General features: G+C 43.9%; 3 protein-coding genes and 1 pseudogene across 5 annotated transcripts; 3 read left to right on the top strand and 1 right to left on the bottom strand.

The window, feature by feature from the left end:
- The window catches only part of LOC134000305 (calpain-2 catalytic subunit-like), a 40,101-nt pseudogene extending 39,222 nt beyond the window's left edge, over positions 1-879 (top strand).
- A 5,229-nt stretch (positions 880-6,108) lies between these two features.
- capn1b (calpain 1, (mu/I) large subunit b) lies at positions 6,109-18,179 on the top strand. Its single transcript, XM_062439627.1, has 21 exons — positions 6,109-6,348; positions 7,212-7,281; positions 9,392-9,510; positions 10,271-10,404; positions 11,917-12,085; positions 12,345-12,428; positions 13,036-13,121; positions 13,260-13,334; positions 13,409-13,569; positions 14,130-14,299; positions 14,867-14,878; positions 14,960-15,171; positions 15,287-15,326; positions 15,455-15,520; positions 16,080-16,137; positions 16,528-16,592; positions 16,752-16,820; positions 17,360-17,438; positions 17,525-17,638; positions 17,747-17,805; positions 18,069-18,179. Exons 1-21 carry the CDS (start codon positions 6,109-6,111, stop codon positions 18,093-18,095), a joined length of 2,109 nt encoding a protein of 702 aa, XP_062295611.1. The 3' UTR covers positions 18,096-18,179.
- Positions 18,180-20,877: 2,698 nt separating this feature from the next.
- Positions 20,878-21,569, bottom strand: mrps28 (mitochondrial ribosomal protein S28). Its single transcript, XM_062436858.1, has one exon. It carries the CDS (start codon positions 21,532-21,534, stop codon positions 20,965-20,967), a length of 570 nt encoding a protein of 189 aa, XP_062292842.1. The 5' UTR covers positions 21,535-21,569; the 3' UTR covers positions 20,878-20,964.
- Positions 21,570-22,258: 689 nt separating this feature from the next.
- Positions 22,259-27,663, top strand: sde2 (SDE2 telomere maintenance homolog (S. pombe)). Of its 3 annotated transcripts, XM_062439203.1 has the most exons (8): positions 22,259-22,390; positions 22,866-22,983; positions 23,066-23,177; positions 24,548-24,717; positions 26,079-26,208; positions 26,294-26,414; positions 26,487-26,915; positions 27,085-27,663. In XM_062439203.1, the coding sequence occupies exons 1-8, from the start codon at positions 22,289-22,291 to the stop codon at positions 27,328-27,330; spliced, it is 1,428 nt and encodes a 475-aa protein (XP_062295187.1). In that variant the 5' UTR covers positions 22,259-22,288; the 3' UTR covers positions 27,331-27,663. The 3 variants fall into 3 exon arrangements, with proteins under 3 accessions (XP_062295187.1, XP_062295179.1, XP_062295170.1); XM_062439195.1 differs by having other exon boundaries at positions 26,294-26,915; positions 27,088-27,663; XM_062439186.1 differs by having other exon boundaries at positions 26,294-26,915.
- The last annotated feature ends 44 nt before the right edge of the window (positions 27,664-27,707 follow it).

Raw genomic sequence — 27,707 nt, 5'->3', positions numbered from 1 at the left:
GTGTATTACTAGCGTGTTGTTAGCATGTTACTAGCGTGTTCTAACCCTCTCGTGCTCCTGCAGGATTCACTCTGAATAACAACATCTACCAGCTGCTGGTGGCTCGATACTCCGACCCAGACATGACCATCGACTTCGACAACTTCGTGGCCTGTTTGATGAGACTGGAGATGATGTTCAGTGAGTTAAACTAACGTTATCAAGCTAACGTTAACAAGCTAATATTATCAAGCTAACGTTAACAAGCTAACGTTATCAAGCTAATGTTATCAAACTAACGTTAACAAGCTAACGCGTCAGATTCAAAGTGTTTCTTCTTCAGATGTTTTAATTCAAAAAACTGTGATTTTTATGTTTGTGTTCGGTACTTCCTGTCTTTATGCTAAGCTAAGCTAATCACACTGTCCCTTTAAACTTTCCCAGACATTTTTTATTGATCGTTTAGTTTATAAAACATCACAAAGATCATTGATTGATTAACTTCCTGTTGATCAATAATCAATCACAGCTGTAACATGTGATCAATCTTCTTCCTCAGAGGTCTTCAAGACGCTCGACGCTCACGAGAACGGCTCCATCGAGCTCGACCTCAACCAGGTGAGATCATCAACCAATCAATCAATCAATCAATCAATCAATCAATCAATCAATCACAGTGAGTAACCAGGTGTCTCTGTCTCTTCCTGCAGTGGTTAAACTTCGCTATGATCTGAAACGCCGCCGCCTCAGTATGACATCAGCTCGCCTACTTCCTGTTTACAGCCACAGCTTCCTGTCTCTATTATTATGTCCACGCCTGACAAACAGAGCTCATGTAAATCTGATCAATAAACTTTTACTAATAACTGTAAATCTGATCAATAAACTTTTACTGATAACTTTAAACTGTTTCTGTCTCTTTAAACTTTAAACGGATTGTGTGATGTCATTTGGGACACGCCCCCTCAGCTGACAGGCTGTCACAGCTGTCAATCATCACAGTATCTGCCTGTCCCTTTAAGAAGAACAGAAAGCAGCCAACACACACACACTAACACTAATACTAACACTAACACACACACACATCAGTGAAGGTAAAATGAGGAAAAGCAGCAATAAAATAAATAAATGTTTGTGTCAGAAATCTTTAATGTAAAGTAGACAGCAGCCAGAAGGTTTAATAGTATTATTATTATTATTATTATTATTATTATTATTATTATTATTATTATTATTATATTATTATTATTATATTATTATTATTATTATATTGTTATTATTATTATATTATTATTATTATTATTATTATTATTATATTATTATTATTATTATTATTATTATTATTATTATTATTATTATTATTATATTATTATTATTATTATATTATTATTATCATTTTATTATTATTATTATTATTATTATATTATTATTATTATATGTTGTTCAGTCTCTGGGAGGAAAAATGCTGAATTTACATTTATTAGAGCAAACTGCAGAATCAGCTGAGTAACGTGATGACGTCATAATGCAGCGTGTGTTAGGGCTGAAGCTGACTGAATAAAGACATATATATGACTATGGTATAAACAAACAAACAGGGCGGATGTGACGTGTGACCCCGCCCCTCCCGCCGGGCGGGGCCCGGTGCTGCAGCAGAGCATCCCTCCGGTAATCCTGCACACTGCTCCCGGTTCTCCCGGTACACAGCACGGACCAGTACTGCTGCAGAGACGGAGCGACCCAAACACCGGTGAGTCTGAGAGGAGGAGGAAGAGGAGGATGATGATGGTGATGATGGTGATGATGATGATGATGATGATGATGATGATAGTGATAAACAACAAAGACTTATCTGTAACAATCAGATCAGCTGTTTTCATTCTGTTAATCATCCAATCAGAGAGCTCCTCCTGCAGCGTCACAGTGTGCTCTTCATCACTTTATTCACCGTCATCATCATATTTTATTATTATCATTATTATTATTGTTAATATTATTATTATAGTTACTGATCTGAGCAGATTGACAAAATGTAATGTATGAATAAATAAATAATAATAAAGTAGATGAACTTTATTAAATGTTCAGTTAAACTCTTCTAACATCAGATTTCATGTTTCATTGTTTTTAAATCTGTAAGAACAAAAATATTTGTGATATTTTTCTGTAAAATTGAAACAATGTGTTTCATCATCACTGATCTGACTTTATTATATTATAATAATTATATAATAATAATAATAATAATAATAATAATAATAATAATAATAATAATTGTCTCTGGCAGCTTCAGTCTTTACTGTGTTTAAAGGGTTAAATATTAATTACAGTTAAATTTAAGTTGTTAATAAATCACAGATGAAATTTTACAACAGCTGGAATAAAAATAAAAATATATCGTCTCCATGACAACCATGCAAACTTCTCCTGCTGATGAAGATCATGTGATGAAGTGAAAGCCTGAGAGCTGATACTAAACAGACTTCCTGTGTGATTACTGACAGATCATCATGAATGTTGATCTACTGGGATCAAACCAGTCTGATCCTGCTGGTCCCAGTCTGGTCCTGCTGGTCCCAGTCTGGTCCCAGTCTGAGCTCTGCTGACTCTGTGTTTCCTCTCATGGAGACGCTTCATGTTTCTGCAGCTTTTAATAAATCATCAACAAACAGATAGAAATCATGTTAAATGATTCATCAGATATTAAGATAACAACCTTCTGTCCTCTGATTGGTCGATGGATGTTTGCAGCTGTGACACTTCAGAGTGTTTTAGTGTTTTTATTTATGCACAAAACTGAAAATCACATTTCAGCCTGTTGATATGAATCCAGAGGTTCACAACATCTGGATGACATGAAACCTGCCCCCCCCCCCTCACCTTCATTTAGTCCTGAGGGAGTCATCTCCATGACAACAGCTCCTGTTCCAACCTGCTGCAGCATCAACAGGTCCAACCAAGAGACGAGTTATTAAACCTGAATATCAGCAGACTAATAGCGCTTTTCCACTACACAGTTCCAGCACGACTCGCCTCGACTCGCCTCGGTTTTCTTTGCATTTCCACTAGAGAAAGTACCTGGTACCTGGTACCTGCTCTGGTTCCAAGTGAGCCGAGCCGATACTAAATGTGACGTCGACACACTGCTGGCAGCTGATTGGTCAGAGAGTCACTGGAAGAGTCATGAGCCGTCCCACACAAGAATCAAACGCGGCATTTTTAAATACCGGCAGCGGCGTTACCATAGTTACAGCTATACGGTGTTACCATAGTTACAGCTATACGGCGTTACCATAGTTACAGCTATACGGTGTTACCATAGTTACAGCTATACGGCTCAATGTTCTTGCTTTGTGTGAGACAGAAAGCCTCATACAGCAGCAAGTACACCATCGCCTCCATGTCCTCCATTGTTTATGTGTTTGTGTCGCGTATGAAACGAAGTCACGGATGTTTCGCGGAGCCGTTGCTATGACGACCCTGCTCACGTTGAGTGGGTACTTTTTTGTAATGGAAAAGGTTCCTGGAACCGTGTCGAGGGGAGTCTTACTGGAACTGTGTAGTGAAAAAGTGCCATAACTGAGATCTCCATGCTGTTGTCCTTTTAATGAGTCACTGAGCTGTGTAGTCTACATTCAGCCACTAGGAGGAGCTCTAAGCTTCTTGTGTTGAAGTAGAACCTGAAACACAGATTGAATGTTTACTGCTGCCCTCGGCTACTTTGACTCGGTAGTAAGTTATCCTGCTAGCTAGCTGACTGGAGGGAACATGATGGTAGTAAGTTATCCTGCTAGCTAGCTGACTGGAGGGAACATGATGGTAGTAAGTTATCCTGCTAGCTAGCTGACTGGTTGAACATGATGGTAGTAAGTTATCCTGCTAGCTAGCTAACTGGAGGGAACATGATGGTAGTAAGTTAGCCTGCTAGCTAGCTGACTGGAGGGAACATGATGGTAGTAAGTTATCCTGCTAGCTAGCTGACTGGAGGGAACATGATGGTAGCAAGTTATCCTGCTAGCTAGCTGACTGGAGGGAACATGATGGTAGTAAGTTATCCTGCTAGCTAGCTGACTGGAGGGAACATGATGGTAGTAAGTTATCCTGCTAGCTAGCTAACTGGAGGGAACATGATGGTAGTAAGTTATCCTGCTAGCTAGCTGACTGGAGGGAACATGATGGTAGTAAGTTAGCCTGCTAGCTAGCTGACTGGAGGGAACATGATGGTAGTAAGTTATCCTGCTAGCTAGCTGACTGGAGGGAACATGATGGTAGTAAGTTATCCTGCTAGCTAGCTGACTGGTTGAACATGATGGTAGTAAGTTATCCTGCTAGCTAGCTAACTGGAGGGAACATGATGGTAGTAAGTTAGCCTGCTAGCTAGCTGACTGGAGGGAACATGATGGTAGTAAGTTATCCTGCTAGCTAGCTGACTGGAGGGAACATGATGGTAGCAAGTTATCCTGCTAGCTAGCTGACTGGAGGGAACATGATGGTAGTAAGTTATCCTGCTAGCTAGCTGACTGGAGGGAACATGATGGTAGTAAGTTATCCTGCTAGCTAGCTAACTGGAGGGAACATGATGGTAGTAAGTTATCCTGCTAGCTAGCTGACTGGAGGGAACATGATGGTAGTAAGTTAGCCTGCTAGCTAGCTGACTGGAGGGAACATGATGGTAGTAAGTTAGCCTGCTAGCTAGCTGACTGGAGGGAACATGATGCAGACGAAGACACACAATAGTCCTGTTCTGTGTTTACATGCTGTACCGGCTCTTATTCAAGATTCAAGATTCAAGACAACTTTATTAATCCCTTGGAGGGTAATTCATTTGGCAGTTCGCACCACAACATACTCGTAAACATAAATAACAAGATAGAAAACACAGAAGAAGAAGAAGAGGAGAAGAAGAAGAAGAGTTGGCAGCTGTGTGCAAAAGTGCAAATATCAATGTGCAAAGTCAGCAGGTCCTTTAGTAAAAAAGCACCACAGTATCCAACTGCACCCTGCAATAACAAACAGATACAACTGGACCTCATATAGATCTGTTCAGCAGTCGGACAGCAGAGGGGATAAAAGACTAACCCTAACACTTACATGCAGGTTGGCATGGCGACGCCCTGAAGGCAATAATGAAAATACACTTCTTAAGATTTGCCCGGAAGTACTCAATATATTGTGACTTCCTCGCAACCTGTAGTTCCCATAAGGAACCGAGGTCTCTCTGCTTAAGTCCGATGATCTTGGATCAGGTTCTCAAGATACTGTTGAGACTGTTTCTGTCCTTTAGTGACAGATTATTGAACCAACAGATAGAAGAGGAAGTTAAAAGGCTTTCAGAGAATCACTGGACTGACAGAAAGTTCAACATCTGAAGGAGATGAATCCTCTTCTGTCCACCATTGACCAACACTTCGGTATCTGCGTCTCATTTAAGCTGGTTGTCAGAAACAGTGCCGAGATATTTGTAGGTATTTGTATAAAACCGTCCACCGTTTGGATCCACTTGAAATGGTTTTTATTCTGTACTTTAACTGTTTGTGGATTTATTCTGTATGTTCTGTATGTTCTATATGTTCTGTATGTTCTGTATGTTCTGTATGTTCTTAATGTTCTGTATGTTCTATATGTTCTGTATGTTCTTTATGTTCTTAATGTTCGGTATGTTCGGTATGTACTGTATGTTCTGTATGTTCTATATGTTCTGTATGTTCGGTATGTTCTGTATGTTCTGTATGTTCTGTATGTTCTGGGGTTGTTCTGTATGTTCTGTATGTTCTGGGGTTGTTCTGTATGTTCTGTATGTTCTGGGGTGGTTCTGTATGTTCTGGGGTTGTTCTGTATGTTCTGTTCGTCACATTTGATGAACTTGTTTTTTAAATGCTTTATAAACTGAACTCATCAGGTTTCTGTTTCCTCTCAGCTTCCTACGATCTGATTGGACGAGAACAAACAGGTAAGAAACCTCTGATCTCACCATGGAACCTCTTCAGGTTCCTCAGGGTTCTGCTGTCAGGTTTTATCTCTGCAGTAGTTAGAACTGATGGTTCTGTTGATGGAGAAGCTTGATGTTCCTGCTCTGTGATCGGTCTGTTCTGTGGTTCTGATGCTGATCCGGTTCTGTTGTGGGTCAGGATGTTCGGAGGCGTGTCCGAGCGGATCCAGAAGGACCGGCAGCGGGCCGGAGGACTGGGCTCGGTCCAGCAGGCGGTGCAGTACCTGAAGCAGGACTACCAGGCCCTGAAGGAGGACTGCCTGCAGAACGGATCCATGTTCGAGGACCCAATGTTCCCTGCAGAACCCGCCTCGCTGGGCTTTAAGGAACTCGCTCCACACAGCGCCAAAACCAGCGGAGTGGAATGGAAGAGACCCACGGTGAGAACCAGGACTCTGTAGACCCTGATAGAACCAGGATAGAACCAAGACTCTACAGACCCTGATAGAACCAGGATGGCTGTGTCCTCCCCCTCACTGTCTCTGATTGGCTGCGTCCTCCCTCTCACTGTCTCTGATTGGCTGTGTCCTCCCTCTCACTGTCTCTGATTGGCTGTGTCCTCCCCCTCACTGTCTCTGATTGGCTGTGTCCTCCCTCTCACTGTCTCTGATTGGCCGTGTCCTCCCTCTCACTGTCTCTGATTGGCTGTGTCCTCTCTCTCACTGTCTCTGATTGGCTGCGTCCTCCCTCTCACTGTCTCTGATTGGCTGCGTCCTCCCTCTCACTGTCTCTGATTGGCCGTGTCCTCCCTCTCACTGTCTCTGATTGGCTGTGTCCTCCCTCTCACTGTCTCTGATTGGCTGTGTCCTCCCCCTCACTGTCTCTGATTGGCTGTGTCCTCCCTCTCAGTGTCTCTGATTGGCCGTGTCCTCCCTCTCACTGTGTCTGATTGGCTGTGTCCTCCCTCTCACTGTCTCTGATTGGCTGTGTCCTCCCCCTCACTGTCTCTGATTGGCTGTGTCCTCCCTCTCACTGTCTCTGATTGGCTGCGTCCTCCCTCTCAGTGTCTCTGATTGGCCGTGTCCTCCCTCTCACTGTCTCTGATTGGCTGTGTCCTCCCTCTCACTGTCTCTGATTGGCTGTGTCCTCCCCCTCACTGTCTCTGATTGGCTGTGTCCTCCCTCTCACTGTCTCTGATTGGCTGCGTCCTCCCTCTCACTGTCTCTGATTGGCTGTGTCCTCCCCCTCACTGTCTCTGATTGGCTGTGTCCTCCCCCTCACTGTCTCTGATTGGCTGTTTCAGGAGCTGACGGAGGAGCCTCGGTTCATCGTAGACGGAGCCACGAGGACGGACATCTGTCAGGGAGCGCTGGGTGAGTCATGTGACTTCACCCACTGTGAATCACACTGAGGGGACTTCCCTGACGACGGTTGCTAGGAGACCGGCTGGCTGTTTGTGTCACAGAGTAAACAGAGAGTCATGAAGGAAGGGAGGGGCGTCCCTAAAGTCACATCTGCCCCCCCCCCCCCCCCCCCGATCCTCTGAATACTGTTTATAGACATAAAATATAATAAATCCTAATAATAAACTTTATTTACAGAGCAGCTCACAGTGATTTACACATAGAAATATAATAAAACAGAAAATAAACACAATTTAAAAAAGAGACATTTAATGAAAATAAGTTCAAATGACAATAATTAAAAGCAGGTTAATAAATATGTTGTCAGCTCTCCTCTCTTATAGGTTTAGGTAGATTATTCCATTATTTTGGAGCATATTTAAACATGATGTACTTCCTGTTTTCTTATGGATGTGATTCAGCTGTAAATGACCTGAGATCAGCTCTATGAACAGACTCTGTGTCTGAAGTCTCTTCCTGTTAAAACAGAGTGTTTCCTGCTGCTCATGTGGGTTAGATATTCTTTCAATAAAGGGCACTTACCCCCCCCCCCCCCCCCCCCCCATCCGCTTTACATGAGAGGTTTGAGGAGGAAGTAAAGAGACAGCTGATATTTCCTCTGACCCAACATGAGTATGACTAACATTAACCCACATGCAAACTAAACAGGTAGAAGTTCTCTTTAGTATAGTAGTGTGTGTCTCTGTGTGTGTGTGTGTGTGTGTGTGTGTGTGTGTGTGTGTGTGTGTGTGTGGGGGGGGGGGGGGGGGTAGAGCTTTGTGCTACTGTACAATGACTTCTGCTAGATATTTGATGCATTATGTGTATTCTAATAATAATAATAATAATAATGCATTTCATTTAAAGGCTCATAAACACAACAACATCAAACATTAAATACAATAACATTTAGATAAGATAAAGAATAAATATAAATGTGACTATAAAGCATCAGTACAATAAATAAACAAGAACGTGATGCATAGTTAGTGTGAGACAGAGGATGCTGCTCTATAGGAGCTCATTCTGTGTTTTATGTTTAGTGGGACTGTAATCTGTGTGTTGATGTGAGACGCCGGTACTTTTCTGAATTTCTCTTGAGAGACAATAAAGATCAATCAATCAATCAATCAATCAATCAATCAATCAATCAATCAATCAATCAATCAATCAATCCATCAAAATGAAATGACAGAGTACAGTTTAGACCTGCTCTGTGTGTAAAGTGTATGAGATGACTTTTGTTGTGACTTGTCGCTATATAAATAAAGATTGATTGATTGATTGATTGATTAACACTGCAGTAATATGTTCTTATTGTTCTGGTTTAAAGTGGAGCAGCAGTGTTACAGTAGAAACCGTCTGCAGTCTAATCTGATAATAAAAGCATGAAAGCATCGTTCAGCATCTGTGTGAGAAGATGTTTTAGTGACTTTCTTTAAGTAGGAATTAAAAGTCGGCTCTGAATCAAGAAGAACTCACAGACATGTTGCCTCTGATTTCATTTCTTTTAGTTTGGGAACTAAAAGTGTTTCATCCAATACGAACCTTCAGTATATAAACATGTTTCCTTCACACTGATGATGACTTCAAACACTTTAAACTCTTTGCATCATTATCTAAGCTGAGCGGTTCCTGCTGACTCGGCTCCTCACTTTAAATGCTTCATCGTCAGCACTCAGGACTTCTGACCTCGTATTGATCACTTAATTGATCAGTGAGTGCTTCAGCAGGAAGCCGCTTTAATGTGAGAGCAGCTCCTGTTGTTGATGATGTTAGCGTGTAGCGTAGCATCACTTCTCCCCAGACAGTCTGAGGAGATAATGGAGATAATGGAGATAATGGAGTCAGCTGATCAGCAGCAAACATTTCCTGTAAGGATGAAAGATGACAGGAACACAGACGCTGAGGAGAAGTTAATATCTGTAAAGATGTTACTGTACAATAATAAACCTTCATCTCAAAGTCACATCATTATAATCCTGAGATAATAACATCAGTATCAGTGAAATGTCCAAAACATATAGCAGTAACGGTGAGTCCGGTCCTCTGATTGGTCGAACCTGTCTGTGCTGAACAGGTGACTGCTGGCTGCTGGCTGCGATTGGCTCTCTGACTCTGAACCAGCAGCTGCTGCATCGCGTCGTTCCTCACGGTCAAAGCTTCAACCAGGAATACTCCGGCATCTTCCACTTCCAGGTGAGACTCCACCTGCTCACAGAGGCCACGCCCCCTCACATGCTGTTAATGACCTGAATTAAAGAGGATGTCTGTCTGCCTGTCTGCCTGTCTGTCTGTCTGTCTGTCTGTCTGTCTGTCTCTCACCTGTCTGTCTGTCTGTCTGTCTGTCTGTCTGTCTGTCTGTCTGTCTGTCTCTACCTGTCTGTCTGTCTCTCTGTCTGTATGTCTGTCTGTCTGTCTGTCTGTCTGTCTGTCTGTCTCTCTGTCTCTCTGTCTGTCTCTACCTGTCTGTCTCTACCTGTCTGTCTGTCTCTCTGTCTCTCTGTCTCTCTGTCTGTCTCTCACCTGTCTGTCTGTCTGTCTGTCTCTCTGTCTCTACCTGTCTGTCTGTCTCTCTGTCTGTATGTCTGTCTGTCTGTCTGTCTGTCTGTCTCTACCTGTCTGTCTGTCTGTCTGTCTGTCTCTCTGTCTGTCTGTCTGTCTGTCTGTCTGTCTCTCACCTGTCTGTCTGTCTGTCTGTCTGTCTGTCTGTCTGTCTGTCTCTCACCTGTCTGTCTGTCTGTCTGTCTGTCTGTCTGTCTGTCTGTCTGTCTGTCTGTCTCTCTGTCTGTCTCTACCTGTCTGTCTGTCTCTCTCACCTGTCTCTCTGTCTGTCTCTACCTGTCTGTCTGTCTGTCTGTCTGTCTGTCTGTCTGTCTCTCTGTCTGTCTGTCTCTCTCACCTGTCTCTACCTGTCTGTCTCTACCTGTCTGTCTCTCACCTGTCTGTCTCTCTGTAGTTCTGGCAGTTCGGTGAGTGGGTGGATGTGGTGATTGACGACCGGCTGCCGGTTAAAGATGGAGAGCTGATGTTTGTTCACTCTGCTGAAGGCAGCGAGTTCTGGAGCGCTCTGCTGGAGAAAGCCTACGCCAAGTAAGACCTGGTAGTCTACTGCTGAGGAAACATCATGATTTATCAGACTCTTCAAACTGTGTTACATGTATAAATCAGACCTGGTGTTGGCTTCCACAAACCACTGTGTGTTTCCTGTGTGTTTCCTGTGTGTTTCCTGCGTGTTTCCTGTGTGTTTGCTGTGTGTTTCCTGTGTGTTTGCTGTGTGTTTCCTGTGTGTTTCCTGCGTGTTTCCTGTGTGTTTGCTGTGTGTTTCCTGCATGTTTGCTGTGTGTTTCCTGTGTGTTTGCTGTGTGTTTCCTGCATGTTTGCTGTGTGTTTCCTGCATGTTTGCTGTGTGTTTCCTGTGTGTTTCCTGTGTGTTTCCTGCGTGTTTGCTGTGTGTTTCCTGCATGTTTGCTGTGTGTTTCCTGCATGTTTGCTGTGTGTTTCCTGTGTGTTTCCTGCGTGTTTGCTGTGTGTTTGCTGTGTGTTTCCTGTGTGTTTGCTGTGTGTTTCCTGCATGTTTGCTGTGTGTTTCCTGCATGTTTCCTGTGTGTTTCCTGCATGTTTCCTGTGTGTTTCCTGTGTGTTTCCTGCATGTTTGCTGTGTGTTTCCTGCATGTTTCCTGTGTGTTTCCTGTGTGTTTCCTGCGTGTTTGCTGTGTGTTTGCTGTGTGTTTCCTGCATGTTTCCTGTGTGTTTCCTTTGTGTTTCCTGCATGTTTCCTGTGTGTTTCCTGCATGTTTCCTGTGTGTTTCCGGTGTGTTTCCTGTGTGTTTCCTGCATGTTTCTTGTGTGTTTCCTGTGTTTCCTGTGTGTTTCCTGTGTGTTTCCTGCATGTTTCCTGTGTGTTTCCTGCGTGTTTCCTGCGTGTTTCCTGCGTGTTTCCTGTGTGTTTCCTGTGTGTTTCCTGTGTGTTTCCTGTGTGTTTCCTGCATGTTTCCTGTGTGTTTCCTGTGTTTCCTGTGTGTTTCCTGTGTGTTTCCTGCATGTTTCCTGTGTGTTTCCTGCGTGTTTCCTGCGTGTTTCCTGTGTGTTTCCTGTGTGTTTCCTGCATGTTTCCTGTGTGTTTCCTGCGTGTTTCCTGCGTGTTTCCTGTGTGTTTCCTGCGTGTTTCCTGCGTGTTTCCTGCATGTTTCCTGTGTGTTTCCTGCATGTTTCCTGTGTGTTTCCTGCGTGTTTCCTGTGTGTTTCCTGCATGTTTCCTGTGTGTTTCCTGCATGTTTCCTATGTGTTTCCTGCGTGTTTCCTGTGTGTTTCCTGTGTGTTTCCTGAATGTTTCCTGTGTGTTTCCTGCGTGTTTCCTGCGTGTTTCCTGCATGTTTCCTGTGTGTTTCCTGTGTGTTTCCTGTGTGTTTGCTGTGTGTTTCCTGTGTGTTTCCTGCGTGTTTCCTGCGTGTTTCCTGTGTGTTTCCTGTGTGTTTCCTGAATGTTTCCTGTGTTTCCTGCGTGTTTCCTGCGTGTTTCCTGCATGTTTCCTGTGTGTTTCCTGTGTGTTTCCTGTGTGTTTCCTGTGTGATTGCTGTGTGTATGCTGTGTGTGTGTGTGTAGGTTGAATGGCTCATACGAGGCGTTGTCAGGCGGCAGCACCACTGAAGGCTTTGAGGACTTCACTGGTGGTGTGGCGGAGATGTACGAGTTGAAGAAAGCTCCCAGAGATCTTCCCCGCATCATCAACAAAGCTCTGGAGAGAGGCTCGCTGCTCGGCTGCTCCATCGACGTTAGTCTCACACTAACACTTAGCTAAAGCCCGCCCACAAACAGAGATCTTCCAATCACAGCTTAGCATCAGTAACCTGTCACAGCAGGTGAACGTGGAGCTTCCAAAAACATGAGAGCTAAATGTTTAATGTTCCCTGAATCTCTGCAACGAGTCAGAAACGATAAAACTATAGAACCAGAGTTTTAATTTAAAGAGTCTGCTGTCAGTAATGATCTGTAACCCTGTGATCCTCTCTAACCGGCTGCTCCGCCATCAGATCACCAGCACCTTCGACATGGAGGCGGTCACCTTCAAGAAGCTGGTCAAAGGCCACGCCTACTCTGTGACTGCACTCAGACAGGTGAGTCCAGTATAAACCATAGACTGTATATAATGGACGTAACATCCGTGACGTCACCCATTGGTTTGTGGACTGCTGCTCGGAGGCCAATAGTATCGGATCTGAGCAGCGCCATCTTGAAAGTTTCCAGTGCATGCTGGGAAAAATAAAAACAGGGATTCTACTTATATGGGCATCAGGAGGAGCATGAGGCGCCCTCCTGAACCTGTGAACCAATCAACCTGTCAATCACCACGTAGCCACGCCCTAATGCATACCCTGCTTTATCGTCACATATAAAATCAGGGAGGCCAAAATGTCCCAAATGAACATCATACTGCATTGAAGAAGGCTTTAAACTAGCGATTGAGACCATAAACACATTTTGAAAACGTTTACTGAGGTTAGAAATCAAGTGAGAAGTTGGTGAATTCTCCATTGACTTGTATAGAGACGGAAGTCCTTTTGACACCAAAACGGTCGCCCCCTGGTGGCCTTTTGATAGAATGCAGCTTTAAGTTACTTCCTGGTTGGCCTCATTTCAGAGGACCGGAGCTCCCCGCCTGGTTAAACAGTAAAAACCTTCCAGAGGCTGAAGTCAGAGCTGAGTGTTGCTGATTGTCTGCAGGTGGATTACCGCGGCCGCCAGGAGCGTCTGATCCGGATCAGGAACCCCTGGGGTCAGGTGGAGTGGACCGGAGCCTGGAGCGACAGGTTCGCTTCACTTTAAACATTTAAACATTGAATGACCAAAACATGTGGTCTGTTTGTTCATCAGCAGCAGAACAGTCAGGCAGAGATCATAATTATTATCATATTATTATAATAACGGTATATCTGTTGTCCTGTCAGCTCCTCAGAGTGGAACTCGGTGGACTCGGCAGAGAAAGACGAGCTGCTGTGTAAGATGGAGGACGGAGAGTTCTGGTAGGTTTGAGTTTGGATGAAGCTCAGATTCGGTTCTCAGGATTCAGACGCTGACGAGTGTCCGTCTGTGTTAGGATGTCGTTTCAGGACTTCCTGCGTCAGTTCTCCAGGCTGGAGATCTGTAATCTGACCCCAGACGTCCTCAGTGAAGACGCCACCAGCTTCTGGACCACGGTGACGTTTGAAGGCGGCTGGAGGAGAGGAAGCACCGCCGGAGGCTGCAGGAACAATCCCAGTGAGCAGAACCATGTTTCACTGTTATTACAGATTACTGTATTACTTGTTCTCACATGGAGAACCAAACTAAACCCATCACAGTGTTCTATCATGTTCTACGTTCCTCAGGTTCTAAATAGTATAAATAGTAAAATAGAGTATCTGAGTCTGACTCGTGTTCCTCTGAATTAAATCCACTAAAATATTCACAGAGACATGAAGTTACAGCCTCGTTCATTATTATCCAGTTTTTATAATCTCATATTTTACATTCTTTTCTGATCACCAGCCAATCAGGCTACAAGCTTTTACACTGATCAGCCAATCAGAATTTCCATCAACCAAAATGTCAGTATTAAAAATGATGTTGGATATTAAATCTCTTTGAACTTATTCATCCAAGTTCAACCTGATTAATCTTGTGTTTTCCAGCTCTGTTCATCTTTATCTTAGTTATTAAACATCTTAATTTTCTTTATATTTATTTTCAGCTTTCATCTTTTGCTCATTGGTTTTTAGCCTCAGTTATAAATCACATGACTAACCTATGAGAACTACATTACCCATGATGCTCTGCAGACACGTTCTGGATCAACCCTCAGTATAAGGTCACGCTGCTGGAGGAGGACGACGACCCCGAGGACGACGAGGCCGCCTGCAGCTTCCTGGTGGCTCTGATGCAGAAGGACCGCCGCCGCCACCGCCGCCACGGCCAGGACATGCACACCATCGGGTTCGCCGTCTATGAGGTCAGAGGTCAAACGTCACTGATGATGTCATGTTGTACACAGCTCTCTGTCTCAGTGGTGCCACCGATCACCCACTGCAGTTACCATAGCAACCACACAGCAACCGCATAGCAACCGCATAGAAACCACATAGCAACCGCATTGCAACCACATAGCAACCACATAGCAACTGCACAGCAACCACATAGCAACCGCACAGCAACCACATAGCAACCGCACAGCAACCACATAGCAACCGCATAGCAACCACATAGCAACTGCACAGCAACCACATAGCAACCGCACAGCAACCACATAGCAACCACATAGCAACCACATAGCAACCACACAGCCACCACATAGCACCCACATAGCAACCACATAGCAACCGCACAGCAACCACATAGCAACCACATTCTGCAGAAACCTCGAAAGCATCAATCAATCAATCAATCAATTAGTAAACTCAATAAACATGTCTCAAACAACCCCAGACACTTACATCTTAGTCATCACATAAAAAGCTTTTATAACCACGTAGCAGCTGAGTAGAACTCATTTGACCTTCTCTCTGTTTGTCGTTCACAGATTCCTGACGAGGTGAGTCCAGTTCAGTTTCAACTCTTAAATCAAACAGTTTAACGTGTCATTGATCCTCTAACACTAACGTCTGTCCATCAGCACCGTGGCTGTCAGAGTGTCCACATGAAGAAGGATTTCTTCCTGCGTCACTCCTCCTGCGCTCGCTCCGAGACCTTCATCAACCTGAGAGAGGTGAGCGCCAGACTCCGCCTCCCGCCGGGCGAGTACCTCATCGTCCCGTCCACCTACGAACCCTCCAAGGAGGCCGACTTCGTTCTGAGAGTTTTCACTGAGAAACAGTCTGAGACCGAGTGAGTCTCAGAAGTTTTATATGAACATAAACCTATATTATAATATTGTTGTTATTATTATAATTATTATAGTTATTATATATATATATAAAGATAACTCAGTGTGTCTCTGCAGGGAGATGGACGATGACGTGGTGGCAAACATTGATGACGAGGTGAATTATTAGATTTTTTTAACTCCTCAAACTGAACTTGTTTCTGAATCTAAAAAGGAAATAAACTCATCATTGTTTGCTGATGACCTTTGACCTCAGCAGCTTCCTGTTGTTCTTCTTCTGTGCAGGAGGAAATCTCAGAGAGCAACATTGATGATTCCTTCAGGTCCATGTTCGCTCAGCTGTCCGGAGACGTGAGGAAACTATTATAATAAACAATCATTTTTTAATCCAATGATACAAAAGTAAAATAAGTGACATTTATTTTCTATCACAAACAGCAAATATAAATATAAGTTAAACTTAAAACAGCTTCCTGAGCCAGAAGTACGTCTTCTTCAAAGTAGCCGAGGAGTAAACATTCACTCTGTGTTTCAGGTTCTACTTCAACACAAGAAGGTTAGAGCTCCTCCTAGTGGCTGAAAGTAGACTACACAGCTCAGTGACTCAATGCAGCAAGACATCATGGAGGTCGAAGGGCTGCTGAGTTTTTAAGTAAATCTGGCTGATAGATAGATAGATAGATAGATAGATAGATAGATAGATAGATAGATAGATAGATAGATAGATGGATAGATAGATAGATAGATAGATAGATGATAGATAGATAGATAGATAGATAGATAGATAGATAGATAGATAGATAGATAGATAGATAGATAGATAGATAGATAGATAGATATACATAGATAGATAGGTAGATAGATAGATAGATCATATTTGATGGATTATTGAACATGTGTCTCTCATCAGGACATGGAGATCTCAGTGAGCGAGCTCAGGACCATCCTCAACCGAGTCGTGTCCAAGCGTAAGTTCTGATGTTTTTTAACAAATGAATAAAAATCAGAACAAAGAGAAGAAAATAAAAACAGAAAACAAAAGAAAAAAGAAAAAACATGACAAACAGTTCTGCTTGATGACTCTGGAGGCTGCAGAGGTTTTAATCAACAGATCAATAACTGAAGCTACTGAAGAGAAATCACAGAGTCGCTCAGTGATGATCTGATTCACATTAATAAACTGTGTGTGAGTTCGTCTGGCTTTAATATAACAAACCTTCATTCATCTGTAACAGTTCCACACTGCAGAACCAGAAACTAGTAAGAACTGCTGCTGAGATGTTCTTCTTCTGTGGTGGTGGTGATGTGTTCTTCTTCTGTGGTGGTGGTGATGTGTTCTTCTTCTGTGGTGTTTGCAGACAGAGACCTGCAGACGGACGGGTTCAGCATGGAGTCCAGTCGAGCGATGGTCAGCCTGATGGACGTATCCTCCCACATTTACACACTGATGACAGAAAGATAAATATATATTAAATTACTATAACTATATATCTATATAGCCAGCAGCTCTAGATTTATATTAACTGACTGCTTCTGTTAAAGTTCAGTGTTTTGTTGTAAACTTTGACGGACTGGCTCTCAGAAAGACGGCAGCGCTCGGCTCGGTCTGGTCGAGTTTCAGGTTCTCTGGAACAAGATCAAGAAGTGGCTGGTGAGTCTGAACCTCAGTAACTCATTAACTCATTAACTCATTAACTTATTAACTCAGCAGTGAGTCTGAATCTTTAACCAGCTTTACATCCATGTGAGGATAAACATCTAATTAACAGAATAAATGATGAATCATCAGATCTGTGTGAGGATGAGGAGGCTGTAACCTTCATCACCTTTGACTGAATTTACAGAAAATGATCAGTATAAAATATATTGAATGTTTTTTTCCCATTCACTGCTGCTGTGTGAATATCAGCTGATTCTGCAGTTGGTGCCATTAAAACCATCACAGAAGAAGAATCACAGCGAGATGACGTCATTATCAGAGCATCAGAAATATGACGTTTCTGTTAGTTTGATGTGTTACTCCTTCCCCGAGCGGAGGAGTTTAAGTATCTGGGTCTTCTTCACAGTGAGGGTCAGATGGAGCGTGAGATAGACAGGTGGATGATGATGATGATGATGATGATGATGATGATGATGATGATGATGATGATAGTGGTGGTAATGATGAAGATGACTGTCTGACTTCTGCAGGGAATCTTCAGAGAGTTCGACCTGGATAAATCTGGCTGTATGAGCTCGTACGAGATGCGTCTGGCGCTGGAAAACGGCGGTAAGGATCCTCTCAGTAGTGATGTCACTGATTGGCGTCGATGACCTCACATGTTAACGCTGACCTTTGACCTTTGATGACCGCAGGATTCAAACTGAACAACAAGCTGTATCAGATGATGGTGGCTCGATACGCCGACAACGAGATCATCGACTTCGACAACTTCACCTGCTGTGTGATCAAACTGGAGACGATGTTCAGTACGTACACACTCTGATCAAAGGGAATCCATCATTGATCTTATATCAGCTGTTACAGTGCTGGAGGGAAGATCCATGTTTAATAAAGTGTTTGTTTGTGTTGCTCAGAGGCGTTTCATCAGCTGGACCGAGACGGGACGGGAACGGTTCAGATGAACATCAACGAGGTAACGAACCAACAAACTGATCTACTGACAGTTACTGTGTGTTATTGTTCAAAAACTATTAAAAACAGGTCAGATTGATGCATTCACTCTTTAAAATAAGGGAACATGTCGACATGGTGACGATCAAAATAGATCTGTGATCATTCTGATCAAGGTTTGTGTGTATTTACACCTGCTGTGTGTGTGTGTGTGTGTGTGTGTGTGTGTGTGTGTGTGTGTGTGTGTGTGTGTGTGTGTGTGTGTGTGTGTGTGTGTGTCCTCAGTGGCTCTTTATGACCATGTGTGGATGAAGCTGACTTCCTGCTGCTGAACTCAAAGTGCCTCCAACAGGAAGAAACAACCAACCAATCAGAGAGCTTCACCTGCAGCTGCACACTGTACTACACACTACTACACACTACTGCAGTACTACTGCAATACTACTGCGGTACTACTGCAGTACTACTGCAATACTACTGCAATACTACTGCAATACTACTGCGGTACTACTGCAATACTACTACACACTACTGCAGTACTACTGCAATACTACTGCAATACTACTGCAATACTACTACACACTACTACACACTACTGCAATACTACTGTAGTACTACTGCAGTACTAATGCAATACTACTGCAATACTACTGCAGTACTACTGCAGTACTAATGCAATACTACTGCAATACTACTGCAATACTACTGCAGTACTAATGCAATACTACTGCAATACTACTGCAATACTACTGCAGTACTACTGCAATACTACTGCAGTACTACTGCAGTACTAATGCAATACTACTGCAATACTACTGCAGTACTACTGCAGTACTACTGCAATACTACTGCAATACTACTGCAATACTACTGCAGTACTACTGCAATACTACTGCAATACTACTGCAATACTACTGCAATACTACTGCAGTACTACTGCAATACTACTGCAGTACTACTGCAATACTACTGCAATACTACTGCAATACTACTGCAATACTACTGCAATACTACTGCAGTACTACTGCAATACTACTGCAGTACTACTGCACACTACTGCAATACTACCAGTTATCCTACAGTACTGAGCTGCTCTGCCTTACTCCTTCAGTCTTCCATCACTGTGTATAATCTGTCCTGTCAGAACAACCAATCAGAAGAGAGAGAAAAATGACTCCATACTTCAGGATATTTTAGTTTTAGATTGAAAATGAATCAGATGTTAAATCATCATGTTGACTAAAGCCAGGTTTATACTGCAAAGGCTGTGATTGGTCCTCACTACATCAATGACTTTTACAATAGGCCCTTCAGGAACCTCACCCCCCCCCCCCCCCCCCATACACAGTACTACATATACACAATACTACATATACACAGTACTGAAGCTGCTTCCTGTGATGGCCTCTGCATGGGGGGGGTTGGGGTTTATTTATTTAATGTATTTATTAATGAGCCCCCGCTGCTGCTGCTGCTTCGCCTGTTTTCACTCATTAAAGGACAGAAATGAACCAATCAGCTGACTCTGTTTGATTTAAACTCACCTGCTGACCAAATGAAAATTTCAGGTGCATGCTGGGAAAAATAAAAACATGGATTCTACTTATATGGGCATCAGGAGGAGCATGAGGCGCCCTCCTGAACCTGTGAACCAATCAACCTGTCAATCACCACGTAGCCACGCCCTAATGCATACCCTGCTTTATCGTCACATATAAAATCAGGGAGGCCAAAATGTCCCAAATGAACATCATACTGCATTGAAGAAGGCTTTAAACTAGCGATTGAGACCATAAACACATTTTGAAAACGTTTACTGAGGTTAGAAATCAAGTGAGAAGTTGGTGAATTCTCCATTGACTTGTATAGAGACGGAAGTCCTTTTGACACCAAAACGGTCGCCCCCTGGTGGCCTTTTGATAGAATGCAGTTTTAAGTTACTTCCGGGTTGGCCTCATTTCAGAGGACCAGAACTCCCCGCCTGGTTTAAACTCACCTGCTGACCAATCAGGTTAAAGTATTAAAACGTGACGTTGGCTGAGCTGGAACTAATGATTATTTACATTATCAATAGATCTGCTGATTACTTTCTATATGAATTATTAGTTGTTTGGTTTATAAAACGTTGATCATATCTGATATTAAACTAAATATTATAAACTGAATCAGAGAATGTTGACTTTTATTTATTTAAAAAATGACAAAAACAAATAATCAATACTCAGAATTATTGATTAATTTGACTCTTAAATGTCTCCTGAGATCAAATCTGACTCCTGAATATTTTCACAGGATTCATTAAAATGTTTTCAACTTTTTAATTTTTAGATTTAATAAAATAAAACGAATCTGAACAAATGAAGAAATCAGAGAGTCAGGCAGGATGAAGACCAGGAGACACAGCTGAGAGCTCAGACTGGTGGGATCAATATCTGAATCATTCACTCAACAACTTTACTGGTTTTATTTAAACTGATCGATCATCAATTATTTTCATTATTGATTAATCTGCTGAATCAAACCTGATAAACATCCCGATCTCTGCAGAAAACCTAAATATAGATTAATTCATTAAAGTGATCGATTATCAATGAAGTGACATTAACAGTCGGGCACATTGACCCAGCGGCTGTCAGAACCTTAAACATCATCAGTGACCCAACACATCCTGACTATGACATCACGCATCCTGACTATGACATCACACATCCTGAGTATGACATCATCATCTGCTTCCCTCTGCAGGAGATTCAGTCACAGCTTCTTCCCCCAAACTGTTAAACTAATGAACACTGAACCTCTCATCCTCAGTCTGCTGTTTGCACCTTTTTATATCACATAATTCACTTTATTGCTCTTATTTTTGCTATTATTTATTTATTATCAATGTTTTATATTTATGTCTTTAGTTGTTTTTAGTTGTTGTTAAATGTTCTAATGGCTCAGAGTGATATCTACATTTCATTATATTATTGTCTGACCCAAAATATAATAATAATAAAACTAAACTATAGAACAGCTGATCGGTCTGGATCTGTGACGTCACAATTAAGCAACGCGTGACGTCACTGAGCAGAAAAACAACAACAACAAACAGTTTTTACATATTTATTAAAACACATTTTAACAGCCAGCTGACACATTAGAGTCCACAATCATTCAATCAAGTCCCGGTTCCGGTTCAGTCCCGGTGGTCCCGGTTCGTGTTGTCCCGGTTGTCCAGCGGGCCCAGCAGGTCAGCCCGGGCCTCCAGCAGCGTGGTGTCGGTAGCGGCTCCCAGGAACCGGGCCGTGAGCTCCAGGTCGTGCAGCCGGAGCCGGACCTTGCTGCCCCGCTGCAGCCGGTCCCGGTTCCGGTCCGCGGGCCTCCGGCACACACAGTGGAACTTCCCCCCAAAGTCCACGTACAGGTCTTCCCCGACCACGTGCTCGATCCTGCCCACCACCACCTTGTCTTTAGCCGGTCCCATCTGGATCAGCGGGGACCGGCGCAGCAGCGAGGCGAAGCTGTCGTCCTGCCCGGTGGAGGAGCCTCCGGACCGGGCCGAGGAGCTGCCGGTGCTGCCCGCCTCCCGCCGGAGCTCTGACTGCAGGTCGAAGGCAGCAGCGAAGCCGGACTTGGGTTTATCCGGGGCGGGCTGGTCGGAACCAGAGGACCCAGAGGAGTCCGAGCTGAAGGAGCTCCTGAAGAACCGGGAGGAGAACCGGGAGGAGAACCGGAGCCCGGCTGTCACCTTACAGAGCGCCGCCATGTTGCTTCTTCTTCTTCTCTGGGTTTGTCAGACAGGCTCAGTGCTGCCCCCCTCAGGTAGAAGCCTTCATGTGTTTAAGGCCTTTATAAACCAGCTGGATGCTCTGATCCTCTGGTTAGTAAACTTATTAAATGTTAACTCATCTCTACAGTTTCCTCCTTTGGTCAGAATATATTTATCATTTAAATATTAAATGTTTAAATGTTTAACCTTCATCCTTCTTTTCCCTTCATGAGTTACAGACTGTTGAATAAAAGTGTTTTCCTTTTTGTTCCCTGATCTCTTGTGACTTAATGAAGACTTCCTGCTGAATGTGTTATAGGAGAACATCTGTATTACATGCGCATTAATATTCATTAATATATTAATATATATTTATATATTCTCACCTTAAACCTGCACAATAACAATATAAACTCAGGTATATTATCTCTCAACATCAATATTACTTATTTACTTTTGTACATTATGTTACTATTATTTATTTCTATTATTATTGTTCTTTATTCTTTTTTTATAAATGCACTTTGCTGCTGAAATAATGTAAATAAATAAACATCTGATGTTAAATAAAGAAACAGATTAAAAGGTTTATGTGTGTTTTATATTTTTATTAACAGTATTTTGTTGTTTGTTTGTTTTTGTTTTTTTACGCTCAGCCGGAAGTGGCGTCATCGTGACGTCAACATCCGTGTGAATAAATAGAAGCGTTGGCGCATGCGCAGTGAGCAGCGAGGCGGAAGAAGAAGACAACATGGAGGTGTTTATCTCCTCTCACAGCTTAAAGTTCAATAAAGTTCAGTTTGCAGACGGAGCTTCAGTCACTGATGTTCTGCTCAGGTACACTGAGGGACAGGTGAGTGCTGACGTCACTGAGAGGCGACCTAAATGACTTATTAACGATGTTAGAGCCACAGTTAGCCCAGGAGCTAACTGTGGCTAACATACACAAATAATAAGTAACCCTAACCCTTCATTATGAGTGACGTAGTTAAATTACTACAGTAAAAGTACTGCAGTATTATAGTGATGTAGTATGCAGTATTACAGTAAAAGTACTGCAGTATTATAGTGATGTAGTATGCAGTATTACAGTAAAAGTACTGCAGTATTATAGTGATGTAGTATGCAGTATTACAGTAAAAGTACTGCAGTATTATAGTGATGTAGTATGCAGTATTACAGTAAAAGTACTGCAGTATTATGAGTGATGTAGTATACAGTATTACAGTAAAAGTACTGCAGTATTATGAGCGATGTAGTATGCAGTATTGGTGTGTGATGTCACTGCTGTGTGTGTGATGTCACTGCTGTGTGTGTGATGTCATCAGGGTTTGTCCTCGGAGGACTTCTACGTCCTCAGAGACGGTCGGCTGTCAGACCTTCAGGATCCTCTGCAGCATGGAGCCGTCTATCGCCTGGAGCCGCGGCTCAGGGGAGGGAAAGGAGGTCAGTGCAGGAAGTAGACAGAGCCGCAGTTAACCTCCACCTCTTCTTCTGTGGTGTTTTTAATGACGTGTGTGTGTTTCAGGGTTCGGCTCCATGCTGCGAGCTCTCGGCGCTCAGATCGAGAAGACGACGAATCGTGAAGCCTGCAGAGATCTGAGCGGCCGTCGCCTCCGAGACGTCAACCACGAGAAAGAGTAAGAACACGAGTTACATCACAGTTACTTCCTGCTGCTCACACATGACATCACTACACAGAGACATACGATAATACACACATACAGTATAAACTGGTGTATAAGACCTTTAACACGATGTTCATTTAAAGTGAGGTGAGTCTGAGAGGCTCCACACTATGAACCATAACATCCTATAAACAGTGTTACAGCTGTATGTTTTATTTATTTATATGAGAATATAACATAATGTGCTGATTCAGTAGTTCAGACAGCAGCAGATGTTGAAGCCACAGATGATCAGCTTTTATTGATCTGTGTCCAGTGTTCATACTACGGCTGTGACTGCCTCTAAATGTCATATCGTAGATTTGTTTTTAGTTATAATGATATAATTATTTTTAATGTTTAGCATCACATGCACCGGAGACGTGTTGCTCTTCCTCACTTTAAGTCGCTGTCATTAACTTTTAACCTGCAGAGCTGCAACACTGCAGGAAGTTATGAACATTTCAATAGTTACACATTAAAACATTATTTATTTGTAATGACTCTCTGTTCAACGACCCGAAGCAAACGGACTGGGTCGGTTCGGATCAAAGAGATGCGCCTCCTACCCTGAGAGGAGGAGAGGAGAGGAGGGGAGAGGAGGACAAGAGAGGAAGAGGAGGAGGACAAGAGAGGAAGAGGAGGAGGAGGAGGAGAGAGAGGAGGAGGGGAGAGGAGGACGAGAGGAGGAGGGGAGAGGAGAGGAGGAAGAGGAGGGGAGAGAAGAGGAGGAGGGGAGAGAAGAGGAGGAGGGGAGAGAAGAGGAGGAGGACAAGAGAGGAGGAGCTGGGGAGAGAGGAGGAGGTGGGGAGAGAGGAGGAAGAGGAGAGAGGAGAGGAGGTGGGGAGGAGAGAGGAGAGAAGAGAGAAGAGGGAGAGAGAGGAGAGGGGAGAGGAGAGGAGAGAGAAATTAGATTGTAGGTCTTCTCTAACAGTCGTGTATTTCCTCCAGAAACATCTTAACACACAGTACATCGCCTTGGCAACCCTCAAATCACTGATATACGATCTGATTGCGGATCGTCCCAGCCCTAGTTCATACCTGACCCTCTGTGATGGTTCTGGTTCTGGTTCTGGGAGATCAGGGCCAGAACCTTTACAGGGCTAAACGAGTCCCTGCTGCCATGAAACATTTCTGGGTTTGAGGTTGACTCAGAGCAGGATGATGACATCATCTACAGAGCAGCGCGGTTCCTATCGAGGCTCAGAGGACGGGCCTGGAACGTTAGCTGTGGATCTGTTCTGGTGTTACTGGGAGAACATCCTGTGTATCTCCTCGGGTTCAGACAGCCACCATAGAAGAAGAGTGTGTGTGTGTGTAAGGAAGTGTTGCTCTGTGTGCAGGATGGCGGAGTGGCTGAAGAAGCAGGCGGAGCGCGAGGCGGAGAAGGAGCAGCGCCGTCTGGAGCGGCTGCAGAGGAAACTGGCCGAACCCAAACACCAGTTCACCGACACCGAGTACCAGCGGCAGTGTCACGACCTGTCGGAGCGGCTCGAGGACTCTGTGCTCAAAGGTGAGGGACGTCTGGTTACCGTGGAAACCAGCAGGTGTGAGTGTGTGTCTCAGGTCTCCAGGTGTGTGTGTGTGTGTGTGTGTGTGTGTGTGTGTGTGTGTGTGTGTGTGTGTGTGTGTGTGTGTGTGTGTGTGTGTGTGTGTGTGTGTGTGTGTGTGTGTGTGTGTGTGTGTGTGTGTGTGTGTGTGTGTGTGTGTGAGCTGTTCACAAGTCATTTTTTACAAGTCTCAAGTCTCTCGCCAACACTAAATCAAATTCAAATTCTGACCTTAGAGCTGTACAATCCTTCATCCTGATCAGTTAGCCTTGTGAGCACCTGCCCATGTCTGTTTTAACTGTCTGCTGTCACTGTTTGTATGTAAGTATCTGTTTGTATGTTGAGATGCCCTCTCCTGAAACTGTTACCAAATCTACCTTCAGGTATTACCTTGACCTTGACCTTGATATAGGACAGTATGAACATGTATCAATGGTAGGTTCACTATAGAGAATCTACTGCAATGTGATGTGAAGAAACATACAATAAGAATTATTTCAATTCCATAACCATAAACTTTTCTTCAACAAAAAAATAATTATTTTAACAATGTTGTAAAATTTAACAAAACATGAACATCACAGAAACACTGCAGTTTAACACTGTGGTACAAACACACCTTTTATCTGCTGCTTAACACACAGCAGGGAATGTGTGGGGATATTATAAAATATATATATATATAAAATGACCATAGTTAACGCAACTTTGTGTTTGTTAATAATTAGTAGCGGAGCCACTAAGTTAGTGGCACTAAATAACGGAGTCGCTGTGGTTTCCTGTCTGAGCTTTCAAAATAAAACCTTTGCTATTGTGCGCTTCTTCTTATTATTAACAAACTAATTTTGGGCTTGTCAATTACGGGAGAAATGACGGGAGGGCGGCGGGAGATGGGTTCGATATATGGGAGAACCAGGGAAAAACGGGAGTGTGAAGGCAACGTAATGATCTGAGGCTCCTGCTGAACTTGTCAATGTCTGATACTGAAGATGCTTCACACATGGCGTTGGTGTTTACATCTAGCTCAGAGCCAGAGATCATACAAAAAGATGAATGACAGATAAATAATGAGAATAATAATAATAACATGAAATAAAAGTTGTTCTCGAGTCTCGAGTCCAAGTCGAGTCTGAAGTCAGTTTAGTGAGACTTAAGTGCAACTCGAGTCCAAGTCCCCAGCTCTGGTGTGTGTGTGTGTGTCTCAGGTCTCCAGGTGTTCAGGTGTGTGTGTGTGTGTCTCAGGTCTCCAGGTGTTCAGGTGTGTGTGTGTGTGTGTGTCTCAGGTCTCCAGGTGTTCAGGTGTGTGTGTGTGTGTGTGTCTCAGGTCTCCAGGTGTCCTGCAGCTCTCAGGTGAAGGTGGACGAAGTCTCCGCAGTAAAGAGACGGAGCTCAGACGACAGCGAGCAGCCGGAGCAGAAGAAGAAGAAGAAGACGGCGGCGGCAGCGTGTTTCTGGTACGTTGTGTTTTTTTCACTCTGAGACGTGAAGCAGCTTTAACGTACTGCTGCTGATGTTTTAAATCTGTTGTCATGGTTACAGGACGGGCGTGGGCGACCTGCCAAGCTCAGAGGAGGAAGATGACAAGGAGGAAGATGAGGACGAGTCTCCGTCCACGTCCTCCAGCTGTGGAGCGGCTGCTGCTGTCGCCATGACGACACAGGCGAAGGATGATGACGCTCCCTCCACGTCCTCCAGCTGTGGAGCGGCTGCTGCTGTCGCCATGACGACACAGATGAAGGATGACGACTCTCCATCCTCGTCTTCCTCCAGCTGTGGAGTGGCTGCTGCTGCCATGACGACGCAGGCGAAGGATGACGACTCTCCATCCTCGTCCTCCTCCAGCTGTGGAGCGGCTGCTGCTGTCACCATGACGACACAGGCGAAGGATGATGACGCTCCCTCCACGTCCTCCAGCTGTGGAGCGGCTGTCGCCATGACAACACAGACAAAGGTTGACAACTCTCCGTCCACCTCCTCCAGTTGTGGAGCGTCTGCTGTTGTCGCCATGACGACACAGACGAAGGATGACGACTCTCCATCCTCGTCCTCCAGCTGTGGGCCGGCTGCTGCTGTTGCCATGACGACACAGACGGAGGCGGAGGACTCTCCTTCCTCCAGCTGCTCCACGTCCACCAGAACCTCAGAGACCAGCTGCTCTCAGGTTGGTCCTCTTTCTGCTGCCGTAGTTTCTATCTAAAGAAAACAAAGTTCTAATCTAAGAAGAATAAAGTTCTTATGGACAGCTTCGTGTCTCCAGACTGCGAAACGTCTCTGAAAGAAATCAAATCTGTTGAATCTGTGATACTGAAGTAAAGACGTGTGTTTCCCAGCAGCCTCAGCGTGTCTCTGCGGCGGTGGCTTCGTCCTCGGTGGTGGACGTTGCCTCGGCGGCGTCGGCTGAGCAGCTGGAGTCTCTGGGTCTGGACGTCCTGAAGGAGGAACTGATGTCTCGAGGGTTGAAGTGCGGGGGAACGCTGTCGGAGCGCGCCGCCCGGCTGTTCTCGGTGCGCGGTCTAACCGCGGCGCAGATCAACCCGGCGCTGCTCGCCAAACCCGCCAAAACCAAGAGGAAGTGAAGAGGTCAAAGGTCGAGGAGGTTTCCGGATTAAAGGGACAGACCGACATTTAGTTTGAATCTGTTTTTATTTTTTCTGTTTTCAGTTAGACAGGAAGTGGAACATGTAGTGATTCTGGGTCTGTCCAATCAGTTTCTCTCTGCCGGTGTTTGATGATGTATCGTCCAATCAGACGCAGCTCTTTGTTTTTAACCTTTTTTATGTTAGATTTAAGTTTCCGACTGTTTGAACTGATTAATTAAACTTTCTGTTTCACATCGATTTTATTGATTATTGAAACATGATCAATATTCTGTACATTCATCTTTAAACAATAAAAGTTCATAGTTCAAAGTCCTGTCTCTGTTCTCCGTTTGTTCTGAGCGTGAACACGGCGT

This window comes from Scomber scombrus, chromosome 2 (genome assembly GCF_963691925.1).
Source record: "Scomber scombrus chromosome 2, fScoSco1.1, whole genome shotgun sequence".
NCBI classification, from domain to species: Eukaryota; Metazoa; Chordata; class Actinopteri; order Scombriformes; family Scombridae; genus Scomber; species Scomber scombrus.
The sequence above is the reverse complement of the archived record's forward strand: the minus strand, read 5'-3'. Positions and strand labels throughout refer to the sequence as shown.

What these genes read in the sequence shown, in the direction of transcription:
- capn1b (XM_062439627.1), top strand. Translation starts at nt 6,109, where the DNA reads ATGTTCGGAGGCGTGTCCGAGCGGATCCAGAAGGACCGGCAGCGGGCC. An exon ending in CCGGCATCTTCCACTTCCAG is followed by an intron (nt 9,511 to 10,270) that starts GTGAGACTCCAC and finishes GTCTCTCTGTAG; the next exon opens with TTCTGGCAGTTCGGTGAGTG. An exon ending in TGGCAAACATTGATGACGAG is followed by an intron (nt 15,327 to 15,454) that starts GTGAATTATTAG and finishes TCTTCTGTGCAG; the next exon opens with GAGGAAATCTCAGAGAGCAA.
- mrps28 (XM_062436858.1), bottom strand. Translation starts at nt 21,534, where the DNA reads ATGGCGGCGCTCTGTAAGGTGACAGCCGGGCTCCGGTTCTCCTCCCGG.
- sde2 (XM_062439186.1), top strand. Translation starts at nt 22,289, where the DNA reads ATGGAGGTGTTTATCTCCTCTCACAGCTTAAAGTTCAATAAAGTTCAG. An exon ending in TCAGGTACACTGAGGGACAG is followed by an intron (nt 22,391 to 22,865) that starts GTGAGTGCTGAC and finishes TGATGTCATCAG; the next exon opens with GGTTTGTCCTCGGAGGACTT. An exon ending in GACGTCAACCACGAGAAAGA is followed by an intron (nt 23,178 to 24,547) that starts GTAAGAACACGA and finishes CTCTGTGTGCAG; the next exon opens with GATGGCGGAGTGGCTGAAGA.